Source organism: Falco cherrug, chromosome 12 (genome assembly GCF_023634085.1).
Source record: "Falco cherrug isolate bFalChe1 chromosome 12, bFalChe1.pri, whole genome shotgun sequence".
In the NCBI taxonomy this organism is placed as follows: Eukaryota; Metazoa; Chordata; class Aves; order Falconiformes; family Falconidae; genus Falco; species Falco cherrug.
The window spans coordinates 24973582-24997740 of NC_073708.1; the positions used below are offsets into that span (position 1 = coordinate 24973582).

The window sequence follows — 24159 nt, forward strand, 5'->3', positions numbered from 1 at the left end:
GAGCGGGACCCCGAGAAAGGGCGTGATGGGGAGTGACTCTGCTCCTCTAACAGGTTCCTTGGGACCCAGCCCCTTCAGGCAATGAACCTTGGCATCACCATCACCTGGGGGCGACGAGCCGAAGCTCTCCCTCAGCCTGACACAGGCACTCCCCTTCAAGGGGGTTAACCTGCTTTTAGCATCCGTCCTTGCTTTCAGAAGGGGATGCCCCTGTAAACGCAGCAGTTTGCAGATGCAGGCTCGATGGGGTGGGTCCCACTGTGAGCCCACATTGCCCTGCCGGGCTCTGGGGCATCGGTCCCAGTGGCTGGATCCTCTCGTTGCCCACAGCACCCTGGCAGAGGCTCAGCACCACAGAGTTTGGCCTAAGCAGGAGTCGGATGCAGAGGCTGCCAGGAGGTGGGAGCCCACTCCAGGACCACCAAGCCAAGCCCCTGGGGTGGGTCAAAAAGCCTCTGGCAAGGGGGTGACCCCCCTGAAAGCTTGTGCCTTGTCCTGGGGAGGGGGTGGCAGCTGCCGAGGAAACAGCCCAGCCTGGCTGTAGGATTGAGGCAGGTGGTACGGGATGCAGGTCACGGCTGATCTGTGCTGGTGGCTGACTCTTTCCAATTGCAATTTGATTTGGGTCTTGTGGTCCCAGCCCCAGGAACAGGTACGCATCCAGCCCTCCCAGGGCTCCCCGCCCCACGGAGGCAGAAATCTGGAGCGGTCTCTTGGGCTTCCTGCAAGTGTCACCTACGCAGAGCTGACCCAGAGGCTCTGTAGCTATTTTTCCTCATGGCAGAACCAAGCTCGCTCCTCGCTTGGCTTCGCTTCACCACTGCCTGCACCCACACCCCGTGGGAAAGAGGCAAAGGCGGGTGTGCTGTGGAGGTGGCTTTGCTGGACATCCCTCCTGCAGCCCCTGCTTTTGCTTGGCTACCCCTGGCCAGAAACAGGCAGGGGCTGAACTGTCTCTGCTCCAGCCATGGCTGGTTGGTGGCCGGGCCCCAGTTCCCTCCAGCTGCCACATCCCTGCCCCCTGCTGTGACCTAGAGGTGGGGGTGTGTGTGTCCTTATTCCAAGACCTCATTTCCCTCAAAGGAAAGAACCCCAAATCCACCAGAGGTGCCAGAAATGCAGCTCAGCCCTGTGGGGCTCAGACTGCCAGATGGTGGGGTGCAAGCACCAGGGCAAACTGCTCGCTGCCCCCCACCCTAGGATGAGCAGCTGCTGACCCCCAAGGGGACACCAAGCCAGGAGCCAAGGGCCATGAGTCTGTATTTCTCAGGGGTGGGCTGAGGGCAGCTGGAGGTGCTGGGGGGGAGTGTGGGGGCTGGTTATGCCAAGCAAGAGCCCCCAGGCAGCCGGTCAGAGTTTCTGTAGGTTGCTGAACTGGAGATAAAAGTGATAAAGCTTGAGGAGGAAACAGCTCATAAACCTGTGCCAGCCACTCTGGCCACATGGCACAGCACAGCTCGGAGGACCTCTGCTGGCATAGGCCTGGGGCCACCGTTAGCCCATGGCTAGCCCTGTGCCGCAAAGGGCAAAGCGAGACACCAGAGGACAGTGGTTTGTCCTTTCCAGGCAGGTGGCCAGAGCTGGGGATTCCAGCCCTGGGCCATGCATAAAGCCAGCTATGAAACACGTGAGGCTCAACAGCTTTGCAATGTTTACTCTTGAAAAAATAATTTGATTCAGAATGCGGCAAGCCCTGGGGATGCCCATGCACCCAGCCCTACCATGGCTGCCACCCTGGAGCCTTTACTGGAGGAACAGGGATGGAGAACAGCACCCGGCAGGCCCATCAAGGTGTACTGAGAGGGGGAGGGAAGCTTGGAGCCCACCAGTCAAGTCCTGCTGTTGCTGAGAGCAAGGAGCCACAGCCCCCAGGTCGCTGCAGGGCAGGCAGCAGAGGAGAGAGGAACTTGCATTTAACCATTCCCTACCCATAGGACCACCTTCCCCAGTCCCAGGAGGAAGCCAGGCCTGAGCCCTGCCAGAGAAGGGAGAGGGAGTGCATTCAGTTTCGGGGAGAAGGGACACTGGGCCTCGGGAACAGAGATGCCAAAGAAAGGGCATCACGGTGGAGAGCTGTGGAAGTTACTCCAAAGCAGGGTGCTGGGGATGAGCTGCCTTCCCCAGGAAGAAGCCAAATCCCTCTCCCACGGTGCTGAAAGGACCTGCTTTACCCTGAGGGCCAGCACAGAGAGGCTGGCTGCCCACTGGCAGGGTCCCTGCAAAGGGCAGTACTGGGGTGGCAAAGGGGAGCAGGGCTGAATCTAAGCTTGGTATCACAGCCTAAGGGTGCCACCCTGCACCCTCTTGCTCCCCTCCTGCACCCATCCCACCCCTGCTGCTGGGACAGGCAGGCAAGGGATGGTGGGGGTCAGAGTCCCTGCGGTCATGCCAGAGCTGCGCTGTGTCTACACAGGGCTCGTTTTGGCCAAAGAACAGATTTCCCACATTCACAACTATTCATTCCTATGCTGGGTAAGGGAGGAAGGAGGGGAACAGAGGATGGAGCCAGGGGGACAAGAGACAAGCCTCCCATGACTGCCCCTGCACAGGCTGGGGGCTGCCAGCTCTCCGCGCTGCTTTCCTAACATCCTCCCCTTCCCACAAGCAATAAATAAATAAGTTAGTGTAGTGTAGACCACGATGCTCAGTTCACAGTGAGAAAATGAAGGAAAGAGCCCCTGCGACCACAGGTAAAGGGCTGAGCAGCAAATCCTCCTCCCAAGGGCAAGCCAGAGTGTAGCATCTCTGCCTGAGGCTGGGGGGACCTGGGCAGAGAACAGTTCTCTCGCTGCACGGATGAGACGTGGAGGTGTACTGAGCAAGGGGACTAGGACTGTCCCTGGTGGGTGGGGCGGGCAGGACATTAGTACTGAGTGGCTGAGGGTGCGATGGGGCCCTGGGGTCCTTCCTAAGGCACAGGAGGGGGGGGACAGGGACCCCCTCCCTCTCCATGAGGGGTGTACCACAGCAGGAGAGCCAGGCTGTCCATCCTGGCTCAGCTTACAGCTTCCCTGCTAGCAACGTACCATGGTAAGGGTAGGGAGTCAGAAGAAACCCCCGCTGCCTTCAGCAAAAGCTGGGGGTACCTGGCCAGGGATGAGGGACAGACAAGGTACAGTACCACAGGCAAGGACCACGCCAGAGCGCAGCACCCCTCATTCCAGAGGACCTCAGTCCATCTTGCCGCTGCAGCCAGGGAGATGCCCGCTGGCTGCTCCCATCTCGCTCTGCAAGGCACTTTCACCCCCTCTCCCACGACTCGGGGGGCAGGGCTGCTCCCCACAGAGAAGGTGGCTGAGGACAGTCTGAGCTGCGGCACACAGCTTGGTCCACTTCCATCTATCCATCTCCAGGTTCCAGAACTGCAGAGAGAGGAAAAGGACACCTGACTGCCCTCACGCTGGGTATGGGGTGTCCCCTGTGTCCACAGCAAGTTCAGCTACTCTCCGGCATTCCCTTTCGCCTGTGAGCTGGGCTGTACCAGCCCAAGAAGAGAAGCCAGTGTGTGGGCAGATGTCCAGCCCAGCATAGCCTTTCAAGGTGCATCCATCGTGCAGGAGATGGAAGAGATGCTGGAGGATCCCCTCTTTGCCACCAGGCATGGAGCCAGCCAGGCAAGAGTTAATAAATAACACCCAGCTGGTAGGCTGCAGCACCCGACAGAGCATGCTGCCTTCTCAGGACTTGGGGGTCAAAAAGGGAAGCAGAGGTGTTTCTCAAGGCCCTCTCTAGCTCCCTGCTGAGCATCTTCCTCCAGCTTTGCCCAGCCAGGGGACAAAAGGAGCAGCGTTAGTAGAGTCTGTTAAAAAAAAAAAAAAAAAGTTCCTGGGATGGGGGGGTGGCATATCTACAGGGAAGGACCCTGTCCCATGCAAGGGAGAGGGAGACCACAATAGGGGGCTGGAGGGAGCCCGAGATCTCATTTTGCAGCCTGAAATGGGGAGTTTGTGTCCAGTCACCAGCCTCCGAGAGCTGCTGCCAACTCTGTCTCTGCACCATGGGGGTCTCTGTCTTCCCCCGGTCCCCTTCGCTTCCCAGCTGCCAGCCTCACGTCTGCTCTGCTGCAGCAACCGCTGGCACTGCCACTGCCCCCTCCTCCTTGGCAGGGGGCTCCATGTAGATTGGTGTCACCGACGAGGGCTTCTTGGACCTGCAGGTGAGGAAGCCGGATGGGAGCGGGCAGGGGTGGTGGCTCCCCTCAGCAGCCCAACTCCCAACAGCACTGCCTGGCCTTCCTGGCATGATCTCCTTCCCACCGGGGCGTCCTCCAGCCCTAGGCACGTATCCTGTCCCCCACCACACTGACTGAGAAGTGGGGGTGGTATGCCCCAGAACTGGGCCAGGACAGAAGCAGATTACGCAGTGTACCGGGCAGGGGATGCTGCCATGAGGACAGCGGGGGGAATCACCCAGATTGCTGTGCCCCTGATACTCACGAGTAGGGGGAGGCAGGGACCCCCACCACAAGGAAGTGGTTCTTCTTGCGGAAGAGCCGCCACAGCCCCTTGTGGTTCCCACGGACATCCAGGTCCCAGATGTGGAGGCACTAGGACGGTAGGAAGTGAGGAACAGGCATCAGAGCCTGGGGATGGACACCAGAGCCAGGTGACCCACGGCAAGGAAAGCCGCCAATTCTGCCCTCACTGAAACACAGCGGAGAGGGCTGCACCCCTTGATCGGGGTGGTGCAGGGCAGCACCCCTCCAGCTACCATCAGTGGCAGGAAAGGGGGAACCCGTTCCCATCCCTGCCTCAGGACAGGGGGTTTTGCTCATCACCTCCAGGCGAGGGATGGAAACTACCCAACAAGCTCAGGCCCTGGACTCCCACACAGGGAGGTCATAAAACAGTCTTCTTCACTGAGCCTAGCATCTGCCCTGGATGACCCAGCGCCTTCTGTAAACACCAAGAGCTTTAACATCACCCAAGGACACCAAGAATCCATTTGCTGAGCTGCAGCCATGCCACAGACAAACCCAGGAACAACAGCCAGACATTTCTCAGCGATGCTGAAATCAGCACAGGGCTGCGGATGGGCCATGTTGAGGGGCCTCACCTTGGCAAGCTGAGTCCAGGTGGTGAAATCTGCTTCTTGCTCCATCTTGATGAACATGACATAGACCCTGCCTTCGGTGTCGGGCACGAAGGAGTCCTCACAGGGGTTCTTGCGGTGGTCCAGGACTTCAGCCTCACTGTGGAAACAGAAAAGGGACTGAGAGGGGACCCTATCTCCTCCCCATTCCCACTGCAGAGTACTTCAGACAGGCAAGCAGTAGCTGGGGCTGCCAGAGCCACCACCCTTTCTTCTGTCCTGGTTTGTCCACCCAGTGTGCCCTGTGGTCTCCCAGCCTTCCCGCAGGCACTTACCCCAGGAGCCGATGAATTTCAGTCTCGTAGGCATCCTTCCTCAAGCTGTTGGAGGAGGAGAAAACACAGAGATCAGGGCGCAGTTAGACAGTCTGATAAGCAGGGAACGTCCCAAGATGATCCGTATTTAAGACTGCCCCAGCGTAACACTAAAAGGCAGGCTGGAACCAACGCAGGACAGGGACTGCCACGCATCCTGGAGGACGTGGCAGCAAAACTGTGACCCTTCAACACGTCCATCAGAAGCACAGGGCCACTGAACCCACCCTTACAAAGACCACTGCAAGGATTCCCCAGCAGAGGCCAATGTGCTGGGGCCGGGGGTCATGGCTGTTGTTCCAGAAGGGAGGGAGTTGTCCCCAGCACAAGGGAACAAGGGTCAGGTCAAGCAACTGTTTCATCCAGATCTCATTCTGACCAGCACTCACCTCTCCACATTTTTCAGCTGGACATTTGGAACAGTGTTGAACTTGTGCTTCTTGAAATAGGCTTCCTGGGAAGAAGGGAGAGGGGAGGGAAGGAGAACCGTGTTTAGTCATGAGTCAGCAGGACCTGGAGGTCACGTCAAGCATCCTTGTTACCTGGATAGGTGGCTGAGTCAGAGCTCGGCTCCAGGACGGGGCTTAGGGGCTGAGAGAGGTCACTCACATGAAAGTAGCCGTTCATGTTGAGCCCCACGATGCCAAAGTGGTAGGAGCGCGAGATGTCAGGGATGATGCACTCCCGGCCCTTCCGCTGCTCGGGCATCCGCATCCACATGTCCCAGTCCCAGAGCTGGGGAGGGAAACTGCCACTCACACTCAAGTTTGAGGACATGATTTGTTAGTGTAGCCATCAAGGGACCTTTCTGGCCACCCACACCAGCTCTAGCCCCTTTGGCTCCAGGTTGCCTGGGCTGTTCCAGCCAGCTCTGTGGCTGGTTACATCATCCTCAAGTTACCATCTGTCCCAAATCCATTCGGCTTTGGCAACCTTCCCAAAACAAGCTCAGGGAGAGACATGGCCCCTCCAAAAGCTGTACCCACAGGGACTGGGTGATGATCAGGGACTGCCGATGGGCAGAGATGGGGGTGCAGAAGGCAGGGTCGCTCTAGGGTACTCACCTTCTCAGGGGTTGGCCACTTTGGCTCCAGCTCATCCTTGTACAGGCTCTTCCGGAGCACCCAGCCCAGACCTGGCATGGTCTCCACACGGTACAGGAGCGAAGGGTCCTCAGCTGTGTGCTCATAGCCCTGCAATGTCACAGGGAAAATTCAGCACCCTGAATGTACCCCTATTGCACTAAAAAGGGAGGCATCTTGCTCCACTGAAGCTCTTGGCACAGGGAGCAGGGGACAGCCACTGGGAAGCACATGGCAGGGACACGACGGCTATTGGCAGGGGCACTTCTGAAGAGTGTAGGGCTGGGGAGACAGACCCACTTAGGATGATAGTCGGGGGGGCACCCTCTTTAAAGACAGAACTTGGACCCCAGCCTGACATAGGAACAACACAGGGCAGAGGCATCCCGGCTCCACCATCCTTCCCTGACCCACCTGGTCATTCCAAGCCGAGATGCAGTATAGGCTCTCATCCTCCTCCAGAAGGTGTATCGACTGGCTCAGAAAGCTGAGGGAAGAGTTGCCCAGTCCCTGGTCAAACATCCCTCCCACACACAAACCAAGGCAAATTTTCCACCAAGAGATGAGCCACGCCCCAACTGCTGGGACTGTTCAACCCATCTCTTGGGTTATAAGTCTGACATAGCGGATGCTGGTGTGAGATCAGGGGACGAGCACCCAAACAAGCTAAGCTGCATCTCACTATGGGAAAGGGACATTGTCTCCTGCTCCGTCAAAAGTCTCTCCTCCTTAAGAAGAGAAGCCCTATCAGACACTGTCCCTGTCCTCTTGCACAGGGCAGCCCCAACCATATGTGTATATAATGCATCAACGTCCCCAAAAAGCAAACCAGAAGAGACCTCAGACCCCAAAGTCACCCTGCACTGAGGGCCAGGACAGTGGACTCAAGATTTTCTGCAGGCAGAGCTCAGTTATGGCTGTTGCCTGGGGGCTGCTCAGCCTTGGATAAGCGAGCGACACAGCACGGCAAGGATCTGGCCTCTCGTGAGAAGCCAGAGAGCTTCTAGAAAATGCCCCACCCAAACAGGGACCTACAGCTTTACCTGAAGAAGTCAACAGAAATATCAAGGTCTTCCTCCAGAACCACGGCGAATTTAGCATCCTGTAGGGGCAAGGATAACTTCAGAAGGATGGAGAGGAACAGGACAGAGCAGAGACACCAAGCAAGTGTCCCCTGCCTGTGCTGTTCCCTGCCCCAGAGGATTGATTCCAGCTCCTGTGAGATGGGGGTCACAGATGTCACCCTCCCAGGGAACCCTGTGCTGCCTGGCTCCCCAAGGGCGAGCAGCTAGACAGAGCACAGGCAGAGGTCTCACTCACCGGGAACAGGTTGAAGGTTGCAGTCAGGCTGGCTTTGTAGTGCTACAAGAAACGACAGATCATTGCCTGCGTTAGCATCAACCTGGCATAGATGCGAGGCTATGTCTGTCTCCCCCTCGGATGCCATCCCAGGTCCCAGGACGTAACTCTCCCAGGACTTGGGAAAGGTCTCTCACCTGGGAAACCCTGGCATTTTTAATGCTAATGGGAGTGTGCTGGATTCCCGAGAGGCCAAACAGCTCCACGACATCCATTGGCTCCTGCAATGGAAAGGTACAAAGCTCACCAAATGTGTGGGTCTGGATACATTCTCCCCATCCTCTGCCACTGTCAGCTCCCTGGGACAAGAATACGCCTGTGGGATCCCCTGTATGTGGCTGTCCTCTTAGGGGCAACTGAGGCTTGAAATGATGCTGTGCTGTAGGCCCTGCAGCGAGGAACTCCAAACCCTCTTGGCCCTTCAGCCCTTACGTACTGTCATAAGTTTCTGTAAGTCCCGCTAGTTTGCAGACCCAAAGTTGTATCCAAGAATATCTGAGAGGCCCCGAATTCCCAGTCCCCCACTGACAATGCAGAAAGAAAAAGGGTATAGCCAGGAACACTTCCTAGCTGCTTCATGTCAGGACCACAACTAACTTAATCTTCCCTCACAGTTGCCAAGAAAGGGACGTCTCTGACCAAGCACATCTGTACTGGGGTCAGAAGTAATCCGTATTTGGGCTGACACGTCTCTGCTCCAAAAAGACCCCACCAAGGCCTTCTCCATCCTCTTGCTGTCCATCTCACCTCATAGCCACAGAACAGAGAAGGAGCCCCCATTGCACCAACCATTCCTCCTTTCCCTGGCATCCACCACGACAGCACAAGCATCCAGGCTGCCCCCTCGTAGCTGAGGGATGCTGCTCCTGTTGCCATGGTAATAGATGCTGCTATCTTTAACCGCTCTAATGTGCTGCAGTAAAAGCCTGCATAAACAAACCAGTTCCCCCAGCCCCACAACCTGGCAGTGGTGAGAGAGGCCCGCAAGGGAGCGAGCCTGTTCCCTTCCGCACCTCCATCACAAGGCAACCAGACAATACCTCATGGGCTGCTGCAGGGACAAGGGACAGCAAGCTCCTGAGACCTACAAAGATCCCACATGCCTGTCCTGGAGAACAGCCTGCTACCAGAGAGCCAGAGCTTGCAGTGGGATCCTCCAAGATTTTATAATGTTGAGCTGATGGGAAGATCTTTGTGCTCTAAAGGGCCAGTGCATCCCTTCCCAGCCTCAGCTTTCATGAGCCTTAGGAAAACAGACCATTTTGGCTCTCTTCACCTCTTACTGAGTGGAACTGGACAGACACAGCTGGACTGGTTTGTTCTGCTTCACGTAAGGGAGTTGGACAGGCAGTATTACAGCCAGACCCTGCTCAAGGGCTGGCAATACTCATCAAGCGAGAAAAAAGGGGATGGGGAGAGCCCAGCACGACCACCTCATTCCTGCACACCAGCCCCTTTCTGACATGGGAGTGTCAACCCTGGGCTTTGGAGAAGGCCAAGGCAGCTTTATCCACACCCATGACTTGGCTAAGCTGACTGACTTTGTGTAGGAGAGCATGAGGAGCAGTGTGACCCACAGCATGAGGAAGGGCCAAGGGGCTCATAGCCTGCCCCCCACCAAGGAGTGGGCCAACACCACATACTCTCAGCTGAGGGACCAAGAACCTGGCCACAGGGACCTCCGGGGGTGCTCTCACCTCGTAGTACCCGTCGATGAACACCGTGATCATTTGTGGATTGACGCCCTGAGCCGACAGCAAGGAGCGCAGCATTCTGGGGAGAGATGGAGGGGCCTGAGCGCAGCACAGCCCCAGCGGGCCCAGGCCGTTCAGCAGAGGGGTATGGATCCCTTGGGGTGGGGGAAAGTGTGCACAGTTAGGGAACAGGATCTACTATCCCCAGGATCTTCCCCTTCCCGTGGCCAAGGACCCCAGCAGTTGTCCAAGCAGGTCCGCCCATGTCACTCGTGCAACCCCAGGAGGAAACTGGAACCTGCCAGCAGGACAAAAGGGAGGTCCTGGGCCATGCCTGGTCTTAGGGCACAGAACAGAGAAGCCACGTCCCCTGGGAGTGCTTACCTGTACAGGTAATTGGGGCGGTTCCCTGCAATAACAGCTACAGGCACATCAAAGACTTTATTGTCTTTGAGCTGGAAAAGAAAAGTGTGTGTGAGTGGGGCTGGGGGAGGTCACACCAAGCCAAATGATTCTATGCCACTGGGAGCAGGATCCAAGGGGTAGGGACTGGCCTCACTCTATGCAGAGCTGCATAGAACTTCCCCTTGGCTCAGGACCACACTGACCAACCAGGACTCCACTCAGCACTGGTGGAGACCCTGTGAGCTCCCCTCCTTCACCCCACCTCAGACCCAGCTTCCAAATCCCAGGTTGCATCCACCTAGAGACCTTTGTCCAAACTCTTCAGTACTGTGCCCAAAGACCACGTTAGCTCCTCCTTCTCCAGATGTACACACTCTGCTGCTTTTACACTGATGCCCCTAAAGCCACGGTAACCTGGCAGCTCAGGGCAGACGCAGGGCAAGGGAACTCCCCTTCCCCTGCATGACCTGACCACGTGTATTCACGTTACCTTTGTAGGGGCTAAGAGCTTGCCCAGGGGCAGTCCGCTCCACTCAGCTGGTGCTTAAGGACAGGGCTCTGCATCTGAGCTGCAAATACACCTGGTCCAGCCCAGCCCGGCCCTCTGGGAGCATTCCCTGAATACTCTGCCTCTGCACTCACGGGATCAGGGTTGAACTCAATGGGTGTGGGGTCTTTGCAGCTGCAGACGCTGCCGTAACCTTCTACTTTGCTGCAGAACCTCTTCCGGCGGCGGTTCAGCTCTGTGTCGGGCCAATGGCACTCAGCATCTGGAGGCATCAAGGAGAAAACAGACCACTCACCCCCACGGCCTCACCTTGTGTGCTCCAGACTACACTGCCACACGCATGGCTCTCCCTAGACTCAGCCATCACCAAGCCAGTCCTTATTACTCTGAACAAGCAACACTTGTGGATGCCAGATATAACCACAGGAGCTATTCAGAAGCCGTCCCCACCATATGGCCTCTCTGAGCAGCAAAGGCCCATGTTCAAGGCCAGCAGTCAGAAAAGATTGGACCAGGCCTGGTTTGGAGAGGTGACAAACGGCCAGACCATCTCCCTGCTTTCCCAGCCCCACTTTTTCCCAACCACGACCATGCCTGGAATTGTCACAGAAGCAAGAAGAAGGGAAGCTGGCCCCATTTTAAAAGTTACAATCCCCATCTCAAACAGCCTTAAATCCATCCTGTGACCTTGCTAACAGACCCACGGCTTTGACTCAAAACGTCAAGGGCAGCAGGCAGACACGTCCCAGAGATACCTGGCACTGCAGAGCAGACCTTACTTCCTACCTTCCACAGATGTCAGATGAACTTCTGTCTTCAGCAGTACGGGGTCACCCCACGTTGAGAGGGCGGGCGACTTGGCATGCTTCTCCCCATACACTTCCCCTGGAGCAGGGACAGAGGGTCAGGACTGTCTGGAAGGGCCCATCCCTCCTATGTCAGGGCATGAGCAGGGGCTGTAGCTCAAGGTGGCAGCTTGACACCTTTCCCATTGGCCTCTGGCAAGCTGCTGAAGGGGTGTGCTCTGCCTCCATCCCCTCCCCCACCCCCAGGAACAGAGTTGCCACTCTCTGTAACTTGTTCCCTGCTTATACGGTGTGTTGGGGATGTCTTCATGTGGCTTCTCCCAAAAAAACAGGAGCCATGAACCCTCTCCCAGCCTGTGCAAGACTCACCTCCCTTCTTCCCCACAAATGTCCACATGTCTCTCCAGCTCAGGAATGGTGCAACTTGGCTCCCCAGGCTTTTCAGGACATTCTTGGCTGTGTCCTTGAGGTGAAAGGAGCCTTCATCCTGGAACAAAGCACAACCCTGCAGCTGAGGTCTGGCTCCTGATGCAGACAAAGAGAGTCTCCCAAAGAGGTACAGGGGCCACTCCTACCCTTGAACCAGCTGAACCAGAAACCTTCAAGAGCATATTCCTAAGGTCTCTGTGCTACTAAACCTCTTGATGGCTTCATCATGACCCACAGGGAGGTCAGAGGAGTTGCAGACTCCTGTTTCCTTGAGACCAAATTGTTCTCAAGCAGGGCCATGTGTTCAACAACACTTTACATAGCTAAACCTGGAACTCTGAAGCAGTCCAGAGCCCCCTGTAAAGCCTAGAACTGGGACCCAGAAAGGTCCCACCACATACTTAAGTTTCCTCCTGGCCATTCTCCACCTAACCTCTTGTTTGTTGCTGCAGCCTCTGACACATCTGCTTTTTGCTCTCCTGCCTTACTGGACAAACAGTAGTATCTGTAGTAACACGAGGGAGTAAGAGGACAAGGGAAGTGATCCAGGCAGGGAGAGATAGCCCAGTGGGGATGTGACACAGCCCTGGGAATGTCCGATGATATTCAGGAGGCAACTGCCCAGATGAGCTTTAGGGCATCCTGACTCAAGGTGACTTTTTCTTTTGATGCCAAGGCCACATACCTTAATGGTGAAGATCAGGATCCGGCCCCGGGCGACCATGTTGAGGAAAAGTACCATGGCTTCATCTTCATGGGGAGAATAGGTGTCAAAGACCCTCTTGGCCATCACATGACCCTGTTTGGTATTCAAACGTCAGATGCATCTTAAATGCTACGTGGCCAGGACATGCAGAATTATGGAAATCTGTCCTGGAAGCCTCAGTCCCTAAGCAACACAATGAGTTATTTTTCTGGTATGTCAGGGAGTTAGGCCTCAGGCAAGCGCAGCCCTTGGGCCTTCATCCATGACATGAAGTGCACTGAGGTTCATGGGACAGCATTACCCAACCTCACAACTCCTCTCCTGCCTGCTCCCCAAGCACAGCTAGGCAAGGACAAGGAAATACTGCAGGGACTCTCTGGGTGACCAGATCGTGCTCTGGAAACTACAGACAAATAAGCATTTGGGGACTTCCCTCCTGGCTGCCCTTTGCCTCACGCACCCAACAGTTAAAGAGCAACGACAAACACTGTCCAGTAAGAAAGACAAACGTGGACACATGGGGATGTTTTACCGTAGCCTGATTTAAGACAATGACATGGATCCCTCTTCCCTGCTCCCGAGCCTCATCTTCCAGGACCTGCAAGTGGAGAAGCGATGAGAACCATACACCGAGACCTCTTATTCCCTGCCCATTCAGCACAATAAAGCTCCCAAACAATAGGCAAGTCTCTCTCCTGTGACACTTTGGCTTTGTTCATGGCAGTGACGGATGCCAGAGCAGAAGACAATGTGGGACAATCCTCCAGAGTCCTGCAGGCAGAAGGGGGGATCCACTCCTGACCTTCTTGCTAGCCACTGAAGTGCTCTCACCATCCACTGCTTGAGGCTTCACCCATTCAGCTCTATCCGTCCTCTGCCCACATGGACAGCCAGCACACGTCACTTACCGTCGTCCCATCCACAGCCACATAGACCTTCGACCGGCTGGAGTACACCTCAACATCCAAGACCTTCTTATTGCTGACAGGGTGCCTAGGGACCTCCACATTCAGCATCTCATCATCTACAGGGAAGAAATGCCCAGTCTCAACCAGCCAAGGCACCTCTAGTTTGTCCCTGCTTGGTGATACCCCTGCCGAGCCTCCAGAAGGTCATGCCCACCAGGCACCCCAGCCCAACAAGCCATGTGTCAGAATCCACAGGGATGGCAGGTAAGGGAAATACAAAATGACAACAGGTCTGGTTCCAGCTATCCCAAGACAGACCTCTGCAGCCATATGTGCTGAAGCCTTGAGCAGACGGACCAGGAATGGGAACAGCCTTTTCTATTCATTTTTGCTAAACCGACATGCACAGACCTGTCTTTCATGTTGTAGCTGGTCACAAGTTTGCCCTGACTTATAGAAATTACTCCTCCCCCCCCGCCCCCAGTTTCCTCGTTTTCAAAAACAGGCAAGATGCTGCCCCTCACCGTAGTCCTGTGCAGATTCCTCTTCCTCCTCATAAGCAGCTCTTCTGGTGTCCAAGATCAGCTTGATGTTCACAATTACAGTCACAAGCAGGAAGAGGACAGCACCTGTCTGCAATGCAGGACACTTCGCGTTAGCAGCCTGTAACAACCCCAAGATCAGCCCACCTCCTTGGCAGAGGCTGCAGGGCACCCCAAGCAGATCTTGGAAGGGATGATAAGCATCTGTCATTTCCCCTGTTTTCTTCTGGGGAAAGGCAAAGAGAAGGAAATAGAGGTGACGGAGTTTTAGGGTGAAATGCTTTCATCAGCTGGAGAGCACTGACTTCTTGATACATGAGAATTAACCCACTTCCAATGTATCCCTGCTTCCAGATCCACAAGCAGATTCCTGCTAAAATATTGCATCAAGGTTGAGGGTTTCTGCAGGCAAAGGGTTTGGTAATTCAGAGTTACAACTCCCACAGTAACCTTAACTTCCACCTCTTCTGCAGCATCACTGCTCTTGTCCCCTGAATACCCTGAATATGTCCTCTGGTTGCAGAGGGAGAGACAGGAGATGCTGCACGACTAAAGCAAGGCAAAGGGAAGAAGCTGAGGTCTGACTTCAGGAAACCGCACTGTGCCACAGGCTGCAGGGAACAGCCCGCAGCCTTACTGTCTGCAGCAAACTTCAAGGCAACACATGTGGATGCCAACAGAGGGCTACGGCAAGGTCCCGGAGCTATGGAACATGGGAACCCCCAGTGTGACCACCACCACTGTCCACAGCCTTGTTTCTCCCAGATCAAGAGGAGGGAGAAAAGAATACAAAATTTCTACAAGCACCTGTATTTTCTTTAATGCATATCTTGCTCCTCTCTTCCTCAATTTCAGTCTTCTTCCTGGTATTTGGACCCAGTGTAAAGCAGAAACTACTATACCAAGACAGAGCCACACAGGAAGACTTGGACCACAAACATCCTGTGCTGGGAAATAATCCACCTGCAGGTGTAAGCTGCAAAAGCACATCTGGCCACAGCTAAGAGGATGGTCTTAGAGCTGCAATGCTGCCCTGGGATGTAGAATTGAAAGACAAGATCTTAGCTGAAGCAACTTGTCTTTGCTTGACCCAGGGAGCTCTGTAACCCAGGGCCCAGGTGCTTCTTCATGGTAGAAAGGTCACAGCAGCATGTGGTGGCCATGGGGCTCTGCATGGGGACAAAGTCCCTGCCCAGTAGCTACAGCCCTGCCCTCAGCTCCAGCAGGGAGCCCAAAAACTGCCCTCGACAGTCATGCAGCGAGGGGAGGTTTTGTTGTTGGATGTAAGACACAAAGCCCTGAGCAGCTATTACCCGCAAAGCTAAAACCACTGCAGGGCTCCACCATCAGCCTCCATGTGAGGAGGGTCCATCCTGCTCACAGCAGAGCCACCACAGAGGCCCAAATCTGACTGCTACGTGCTGCTGACAGATTCATCCCATGGCCCAAAAGCGCTGGACCCTTGACCCAGGCACACTTTGGACATACTAGATGTTTTCAGTTTTGGCCACGCAAGCTCAGGGTCCTACTAATCTCCACATAGCATCCCAGGACTCAGTGTGAACATGTCACAGCAACCAAGGGAGAGGACGGGAGAGACTGGTGGGCCAGATTTACCAGGTCCAATGCCAAGCCCCAAGCACTCCAGGGGATGGAGGACTAAGCAGTCTCCTTCCCCAGGGAGCCCTTGCAAGTCTTCATCTCCCCAGGCACATGCAAAACCCTCCCCTGCTCCCTCCCACACCAACCAACTGCCAGATTCCACAAGCTCTGCTCATCTCAGGAACAGTCTCTTTTCCACAGCTGTGTCACGGGGGGGGGGGCAAACTTGTCCTTAAGCCCCCAGACACCCCTCAGCATGCTGGCTCTGCCAAGGATTAGCCATTTTACAGCACAAGCAAGCAGGCCTGTGGCTTTCCCAGACACCAGCTGCCCCTGGGGCACGCGATCCTGTTACCCAGCCCTATTTTCTCTGTCCACCTGTTGTGCCTTGTACCAGGCTTGGTTTGCAGACTAAACATGGCAAGGATGCTTTCCCACTGCAGGCTGAGCCCTGAAGCACTCAGCATGGGTCCAGAACCAGGAGGGGAGGAACCGGTCTGGTTTCTAGCTGAAAGCCTCCCAGGGACACCTGGGTAATTGTCCCTTGTTCCATAGCCACCTAACAGGACCACTTGCAGCTGGAAGGAGCTGCTAGGTGTGGCAGAACCTTCCATGCATGAGCACAAAGCCACTGAAGGTAAATTTTGGGGGGAAAAGTTATGCTTCCCCAGCCCATCAGATCACCCAGACTGCCAGCAGACCCACTTCCATCCACGCAGCTGCTCCACAAGCTCACAAATCCTGCAGATTATCCTTCCTAATCCACCGCAGGCCTGTGGGTGACTCACCTGGCACAGCTTCCGCAGTGCGCGCTGGTTCATCAGCTTGTACTTCCAGGCAAGGTACCAGCTCCGCTTCTTGTGGGGCTTGATGGCAGGGTTGGGTTTCCACTCGTCCATAGTCACAGGGGCTGGCACAGGGGCAGCTGTGTGGTACAGGGGTCAGGATGCGTGCTGCTCCACTCTCGTGTCCATCGGGTCTCCCTGCCAGGATGGGATGGGCACAGGATGAGGGAGGTGAGCGCCTTCAAACTCTCCTCAGCAAAGACAGGGCCTGGCACAAGCAGTGGCCACGAACGGCGCTCACATACCACAAGCAAAAGCCCCACAGAGCCCCCCCACCTTACAGCACCCCTTGCCCTGCAGGGAGCGATCCAGGAGGCCAGGCTTCACTGGAGGACTGTAAGCAGGGCGATGGGAAGCCCTTGAACCCAGCGAGGGGCTCTGCTCCAGGCCAACCCCTTAGCGAGGCTGCTGCAGTGTGGTGGGCCCACTCCCACACTCTGGAAAAGTGGCCAAAAGGCACAAGCTGGTGATGGGGCCCAGACGGGCAGGCATTACTGAGATGCCATCGCTGGTGATCTCTGCCTGCGGGGTCCCTGCTAGGGAGAGGCACCCTCCCCGCCTGCAGCGGAGGAGCCATGAAGCAGCTCCGTCACCCCTAGCGAGGATGCAGCTAGCCACTACCCACGGGGACCAGAGCTGAGCCACAGTCTGCCTGGAGACGCCGGCACCCCTGGGGCAAGGAGGCTCTGCCCAGGTGAGGCCAGGCTCCCTGCTGGGAGTGACCTGCTGGGCCTGGGTGCGGAGGCCCGGCAGGGCCAGGGGCCTGGCTGGAGCACAGCCCCCCGCGGCGGGGCCAGGTCGGGTGGGGAGCCCGCAGCAGCCGCCTGGGGCCGGGGGGAGGCCTGGGGAGCGCAGAGCCCTCGGGGCAGGGCGGCGGGACCTGGCAGTGCCGGAGGACGGGTAGCGTAGAGGGACCCAGGGACCCGGGGGGAGGGGGGGCTGCGGGGAGGGGGGACGGGAGGGACCCAGGCGCTCCGGGCGGGGCGGGGAAGGCAAAGCCAGGCACCAAGGGCGGAGGCGGCAAGGAGCGACAGCGGGGTGGGCCCGGGCGCTTCGGGACCGCGGAGAGCCCGGGGGGGCCGGGAGCCGGGCGGCGCGGCCCGGAGTGTGTGTGCCGGCCGCGCTACTCACGGTCCGTGCGGGGAAGCTGAGGCTGGGGCGGGGCAGGCCGGGGCGGGGCGGGCAGGGGCCGGGCAGGGCCGGGCCGAGCAGGGCAGGGCCGGGCCGAGCAGGGCAGGGCAGGGCAGGGCAGGGCCGGGCCCGGCGGTGCCGCCGCCGCCGCCCCGCGAAGCCTCAGCGCTAGCGGGGCCGCGCCGCTTCCGGCGCCGCAGAGACGCCGCGGGGGGGCGGGGCCAGCGCCGGCCCCGCCCCGGGCCCCGCCCCCCCGCGCCGCTCTGCGCTCCCCGGCGGACCTCGCTGGTGCGCAGCCCCCCCCCGGCGGCGGCAGCGGCGGCGGCCGGGTGCGGGCAGGTGGAGCGGGGGCGGGGCTGGGGGCGGGGCCGGCGCGGCGGGGCGGGGCCGGGTCTCGGGCCGGGGTGACAGCGCGGCCGCCGCCCCGGCGCCGCCGCCCCACCCGCATGGAGGGCGGCGGGGAGGCGCTGCCCGCCGACCTGCGGGAGCTGGCCAGCAAGGTGGGACGGCGGCCGCCCGCCGGGCTGCTGCGGGGGCTGCGGGCCGAGACCGCCCCCGCGCCGCCCGCACCGCCCGCGCCGCCCGCACCGGCCCACGGCGCCCGCCCGCCGCTCGCCGACCGCCCGCCGCTCGCCGACCGCCTCCGGGCGCTCCGCCTCGAGCTGGTGAGTCCCGCGGCGCCGGGGGGGCACCGCCTGCCGCCCCCCGGTAGCTGCCCCCCGCCGCCCCCGGGGTAATTGCGTGTCCCCCGGGTGCCTGCTTGCCGCCCCCCCCGTAGCAGCCCCCAGTAGTGCCCTGCGCTCCGTCTGCATTCTGGGGGACACCCCCCCCTTTTGCTCCTCCCTGCACAGGTTAACAGCCCGCAGCTCATACCCCCCCTCTGGGCTTTCCGTGTCCGCAGCAGCCCCCCGGCGGCCCCCCGGCCCCCTCCGTCCTGCCCCCTTCACCCCGCGCACCCCCAGGCGCTGGCTCCGGCGGGACCGGGCTGTCCCCGGGATCAGGATTCAGGGCGGGGACCTTCGCCAAGGGCACGGTGGCGGGTGTCCCCGTCCATCCGTCCGTCCGTGCCCCCCCCACCTCCCGGGTGTCACTCCCAGGGTGACAAGGCACAGGCAGTGCTGGGAGCTTTCCCGGGGTTCGCTTCCTGCTGGGGCCTCTCCAGTGGCTAGTAAAGGGTTGGGCTCCGGGGGCAGCCCTTCCCGGGGACCGGGGGGTGCCGGTGGCAGCCTTCTCGCCTCCTCTGTTCGTGGAGGAGCAAATGCCGGCGGTGCCTGCGCCTCTGGGAAACGTGGCGAGATTGGGCAATGGGTTCAAGTGCTGCTGGGGGAAGGGACTCTCCCACGCACACACACGCCGAGTGGGCGGGAATGAGCAGCGTTTCCCTCGGGAAACAGCCTGAATACCCCCGCATCCCTGCCCGCCGCCCATGGAGCTGCGCCTGCCCAGCCAGAGCCACCCGCACCGACGCGTTGCCCCGTTCAATATTGGTGTAAATCGTTGGTGTAAAAGCTTCCACCCTCCCTCCGACCGAGGAGAGGGTCGGTGGCTCGGAGGAGGGGGACGCAGCCGTGCGGTTTGCCCTGCCCGGGTGCCGGCAGGTTCAGCCCTCGCTCTGCAAGGTCTGGCTTTGGCCGGGTGTTATCCACCTCGGCTCGGAAGGGCTTTTCCTTTCTCTGCCCTGGCTCTTCTCACCAGCCAGCGAAGAATGGGCTGCTCTAAAGCATTTGACCTTGGCAGGGACAAGGCACAGGAGGAGAAAAGCTGGGAACCCCGATAGGAGGGGGTTCCTCATTTTTCTCTGCTTTGTGCAACTATCAGAGATGCCAGGGGAGCCACCCCAAAAGCAGAGTGTATGAGAACACTCCCCGCTTTCCGTATCATCTGCTGGAAAGAGTTGGCCATGGATTTGCTGCTACTTCAGGCCAGTTTGACCCCCACTGTTAACCCCTCACACCCAGGTCAGCAGCCTGGAAATGGCACCCGAGTGCCCCAAACCCAGCACAGGGCTCCCCCTGTTTCCCCATCCCTGTGAACAGGGACCAGAATTCCCCTCCCAGCAGCAGAGACCAGCAAACACAGTGCTCAGAGGAGAAGCTGGCCTGGGAGTGAGTGGTGGGAGGAGAAGATGGCAAATTCCCACTCTTGCCTCCTGGTCCGAGGAGGATGTTTTGTCCCTAGGGCTCAGTGCCTTGAAGGGAGAAGGTGCCTGCAGGCTTCCTGCATGCTGGGGAGGGGAGCAAGACTGTACCCCCCTCTGGGGGGGGATGCTCTGTCCCCTCTGCCTGCCTCTAGAGAGCGTGAGGAGGAGTGTGGCTGTTCCTGATATGAGGTTGACATGGTGTACCCATCACTGCACCTGGAGGAACATAGAGAGCAACTGGACCTAGGTTTCCTCCTATGTAACCTTGGTTTGCTGGAGAGGGAGTTTCTGGGGGTGCAACAGTGGGGGTCAAACTGGCCTGAAGTAGCAGCAAATCTGTGGCCAACTATTTCCAGCGAATGATACAGAAAGCGGGGAGTGTTCCCACACACTCTGCTTTTGGGGTGGCTCCCCTGGCATCTCTGATAGCCACAGTTGCATGAAGCAGAGAAAAATCAGGAACCCCCTCCTATTGGGGTTCCCAGCCTTTCTCCTCCCGTGCCTTGTCCCTGCCAAGGCCAAATGCTTTAGCAGTGCGTGCAGAAAAATCCGTTGTAGGCAGTTTTTGAAATAACTTGCCTAGAAAGGAAGTTTCTGCACTTCGAAGCTGGCTGCTGCCCCAGTCCGGGCACTTCACTGTTATTTTTTTATTTAAATCCAGCTTGAGGAGCGTGGGGAGGGAATGGGGGGTTGGTGTGGGGTCTCTACAAATTTCCCCTCCCCCTTTGTGTTTTGTGTGTCCTCTGGACTGAGAGGTGTCACATGCCAAAACCCTGACTGGAGTTTTCCCAGGCTTCTTCTTTGGATGCTTTTATTGCTGCACACGCTGTGGGACTGGAGACAGAGGTCTTGAGAGACCAGCAGGTCACTCATGGGCGGGCGGGTGACTCCGAGGGTACCGGATGCTGGGGACTGGGCACTGTGCTTAGAAATGATCCCGGGGGATCGTGTGGATTTCCGTCACAGCTTGCTGGTGCTGGGGACAGGGTGTGTTCATGAATGAGTCCATGGCCATCAGCAGCTCCCAGGATGCCTGTACCTGTCCTGCAATGGGTTTCTCTCCCTCACCTCACATTGCCACTTTATTCCCTTTCCTGGCAAAATATTTGCGTCCTGTACAGGGGAAATCCAGTGGCTTTCAGCGGCCAGTATCACACAGACAGGAATGTCTTGGCACGCGGGGCTTTCCATTAGGAAAACAGATGTTTCTGCAGCAACTGAAGTTTTGCAATGAGCTTCCCTGGGCTCGGAGGGGCAGGAGCTGCCGAGGCGAGTGGTGTGATCAGCAATGCCTGTGTCCCCCCACCCCGCTCTCCCCTGTTTCGGGAGTGATTTGTGTCTCAGGCTCCAAATCCTGCTGCATCACATTGTCACCAGGCTTGGATCAGATCCTAGAAGAGGGGAAGTAAATGTAGGACGGGACCTGACCGAAACAGCCCAGGGAGGCGCTGACAGTCCAGCCCGACCCTTGCCCTGAGCAATGCCCCTGCCTGGTCCTCTTGCCCTGCCAGCAGCCTCCCAGGGCTTGGGGAATGCTCTGGGCTCAGATCTAGACCCAGGGCCTCCAGTTCCTTGCTTACCTCTGTCCCTACATGAGACAGTGACATAAGTGCCCTGGATTTATTTCCCCCAGGGTGGCGGCGGCTGGTGGGTGCCGTAAGTCATTGGTCCCCAACAGCTGTGTCCCTGGGTCTTGGACAGGATCCCCTGGTATGGTTCCCTGCAAGGTGTTCCCCCATGCCATGCTGTTCATCAAGCAACTCAGGAGACCTGCAGCCACCGTGGTGACACCTCTGCCAGGGAGGGCTGGGACTCGGGGTGGCCCTTGGCCACCTGGGTCACCTTGGTCTCCCAAAAACCCCGCACTCTCTGTCTCCCCACCAGGCCTACCTGCGAGCAGTCGACGTGAAGATCCTGCAGCAGCTGGTGGTGGTGAACGAGGGCATTGAGGCAGTGAAGTGGCTGCTGGAGGAGAGGAGCACCCTGACCAGCCGCTGCAGCAGCCTTGCCAGCAGCCAGTACAGCCTGGTGGAGAGCCAGGCGGCCTCGCGGCGGGGCAGCTGGGACAGCCTGCAGGACCCCAACGACAGGCTGGACAGCATCTCTGTTGGTAGCTACCTGGACACCTTGGCCGATGACATGGATGAGTATTCCCAAAACGCCACTGAAACTGCTGTTGCATCCACACCAGGCAGAGCCCTGGTCAGGGCAGAGCAGGACTGGGTCAGGATCGACCCCGAGAGGGGTCTTGCAAAGCAAGAGAAGGGCAAAGCGGAGCACGAGTGGCCCCATGTGGACCTCTCCCCACCCAGGCTGCCTCAGGATCACCGGTTTGCTAAGGAGCCCCAGGTGGCCAACGGGTATTTGGGCCAGCAGCCCTCCTCTCTGGAACCAGACAGAGACACCAAATTGCCATCGGGGGCCAGGGAGAGGCTGGGGAAGGGGAACCTGGGTGGGAAGGCTTGGAAAGCTGAGGCTGACTTCGAGAACTGCAAACTCAACAGCAAACTGCACGTGGAGTACGATGCCCACTGGCGCTGGCTCCAGTCTCAGGATGATGTGACATTCTTGTAGCCTGTGGCTTCACCTTCCCACTCCAGCTGTCCCAACTGCGCGCTCAGCTTCAGTTGTCTCTTCTTGGGAGAGCTGGGGTGGCTGGAGAGAAGGGGGGCAGGCTGGCTTGATGGTATTGCATTGTTCCCCCCATCAGTGTTTGGTGATACAGCCCTAAGGGATGGGATGCCTGCCCTGTGGCAAATTTCTGGGAGAGGTGGGATGAGGTGGGTCCCTGTAAATCTAATCTTTTGTTCTGGGGTGATGCTTGCAGGTGGCTAGTTACTCCTGTGTTGTCCTTGGTGTTGGTGGCAGGGAAGGGTGGGTGAGGAAACCTGGGACAGTGGGACTCCTGGGACCTCTCCCCTCAAATTCTCATTCTCCTGTCTGCAAGCACTTCCCCCAAGCTGGCTACCCAGAGAGGACGGGAGATGCTGCTATACAGCCACAGCTCAGTGGCACCAGCATTCGAGGTGCGGGGCGGGACCATCAGCAGGGCATCCCTGTAGGATGTGCTCATTTCCATCATCATCTTCAAGGCCAGTGTCCATCCAAGGTAGAGTCGACGTGGAGTACCTGGGATGTGACCGCAGCATGTGGTGGCAGCTAAGCCCCCCCTCCCTGAGGTGAAGCCTTGCCTGCTTTAAATGCCTCTGCGAAGCCGATCTGAAGCCTGATCAGGGAGGTCGCTGTAGCTGCTTCTGTTGGGCTGGGGATCCTTTGCCTGCACTCTGGGGGAAGGATGACGGTGCAGACTTCCCTCCCCGATGTGATTACATGAGAGGGGCAAAGCACTGGGTGGGAGACGGAGATCCAGTTCTCCCAGTTTGTTTCTGGACTGTCTTCCACCTTGGGACCAGGTCCTGCAATAAACCCTGGGCTGTGGTGGAAGTACAGGCAGCCTGATGGAGCCTGTGGGGTTCCGACTCAGAAAGGCTCTTGCTTTCCCCTGGCGCAGTGTGATGGGGGTGAGAGCTGGCATCTCCATCTGTGTGATGAGTGGTGTCAGGTCTCTGCTTCCTACCAGCGACCAGAAACGTGAGCCTCCTCTGTCGGGGTGGATTTGCAGCAACCTGCACTGGAGACATCTCCTCTGTCCTTTTAGCCTTGGCTTCTGCCTGTGCCTTTTACTGTCTGTCCACCATACCTCCCAGCACACCCTTTGCTGGCTTGTAGAGCATGGCTTGCAGCTGGAGCTGTGCGAGAGCTTGGGCAGGACCTGCTGCCTTCACCAGATGATGCAAGGAAGGACCTGAGTATCCTGCAACCACCTGCTTCAAGGAGAGGGGCTCTTCCACATGTGTGGACAAGCCTGGAGGGTCTTGGCTTCACAACCCATGGGTGCATCCGTCCCTAGCCAAGTGCTGTGACAGCTTTGCTCTTGCCACAGCGCTGTTGTTCCTCTGCCTGCCTGGGTGGCAGCCTGGCTCTTTCTTTGCTGGGGTGGGTGGTGGGAGTGGGGACAACATCTGATGTCCATGGGAAGTGAAGAGAGAGGGAAGGCCTGGCTGTGACTCTTTCTAGATACGAGATGTGGCCTGGCTGTGGTTGGGTGCACAACAGGTTCAGCTTTCTGTCTCTCAAGCAGCATCTTCAGTGGAAACTACCCTCTGTGCCGAGACCCCCGAGCACCTTCCCTTCCCCTGCAGATCCTTAGGGCTTGCCCAGATGGACATGGAAAGCAGGACAATGTCCAAAATTCCTGGAGATGGCACCTGCTGAGGACTTGAGGGAATCCCAACAAACCAGAACCGGGTTGCCCTATGCGAGCATCCCATCTGCCTGCCCTGGAGCAGCCATGCTTGGCTGCGAGCAGCTCGTGGCTCCCTGTGCTCTGCTGCTGCTGCTGAGCCACCATGTCCCCCAAGGCTGGCTGTTCCCCGCTTTCCTTCTAGCCCTGCATGCGATGAATCAGCTGAGGGTCCCTGGGGGAGACAGGGTAAGTCCTCCAGTACTGTTAAAATCATTCTCAACAAAAAATAGCTGACTTAATAAATGGTAGTGTTTCTCCCAGGCCACATGTCAATGCTTTGCCGAGCTTACG

General features: G+C 58.0%; 2 protein-coding genes across 3 annotated transcripts; one reads left to right on the forward strand and one right to left on the reverse strand.

Annotated features, from left to right (window-relative positions):
- Positions 1–1628: 1628 nt before the first annotated feature.
- Positions 1629–18545, reverse strand: POMGNT1 (protein O-linked mannose N-acetylglucosaminyltransferase 1 (beta 1,2-)). 2 transcript variants are annotated; one of them, XM_055724832.1, is made up of 22 exons: positions 18379–18545; positions 16235–16429; positions 13827–13935; positions 13303–13418; positions 12927–12992; positions 12374–12487; positions 11629–11746; positions 11240–11338; positions 10588–10715; positions 9925–9995; positions 9544–9619; positions 7984–8067; positions 7808–7849; positions 7531–7589; positions 6902–6974; positions 6470–6598; positions 6015–6140; positions 5795–5859; positions 5367–5411; positions 5056–5191; positions 4437–4546; positions 1629–4150 (listed from the first exon to the last, which is right to left on the reverse strand). In XM_055724832.1, exons 2-22 carry the CDS (start codon positions 16343–16345, stop codon positions 4048–4050), a joined length of 1980 nt encoding a protein of 659 aa, XP_055580807.1. In that variant the 5' UTR covers positions 16346–16429; positions 18379–18545; the 3' UTR covers positions 1629–4047. The 2 variants fall into 2 exon arrangements, with proteins under 2 accessions (XP_055580807.1, XP_055580808.1); XM_055724833.1 differs by lacking the exon at positions 18379–18545 and adding an exon at positions 17423–17510.
- LURAP1 (leucine rich adaptor protein 1) lies at positions 17787–24129 on the forward strand. The gene is made up of 2 exons (XM_055724845.1): positions 17787–18087; positions 21447–24129. Exons 1-2 carry the CDS (start codon positions 17869–17871, stop codon positions 22134–22136), a joined length of 909 nt encoding a protein of 302 aa, XP_055580820.1. The 5' UTR covers positions 17787–17868; the 3' UTR covers positions 22137–24129.
- The last annotated feature ends 30 nt before the right edge of the window (positions 24130–24159 follow it).

Excerpts from the sequence above, each read along its gene's own strand:
- POMGNT1 (XM_055724832.1), bottom strand. The coding sequence starts at position 16,345 with ATGGACGAGTGGAAACCCAACCCTGCCATCAAGCCCCACAAGAAGCGG. Across the intron at positions 5,860-6,014 it reads ACATGAACGGCTACTTTCAT|GAAGCCTATTTCAAGAAGCA; the intron begins GTGAGTGACCTC and ends CCTTCTTCCCAG. Across the intron at positions 4,151-4,436 it reads GTCCCTGCCTCCCCCTACTC|GTCCAAGAAGCCCTCGTCGG; the intron begins GTGAGTATCAGG and ends CCTCACCTGCAG.
- LURAP1 (XM_055724845.1), top strand. The coding sequence starts at position 17,869 with ATGGAGGGCGGCGGGGAGGCGCTGCCCGCCGACCTGCGGGAGCTGGCC. Across the intron at positions 18,088-21,446 it reads GGGCGCTCCGCCTCGAGCTG|GCCTACCTGCGAGCAGTCGA; the intron begins GTGAGTCCCGCG and ends TCTCCCCACCAG.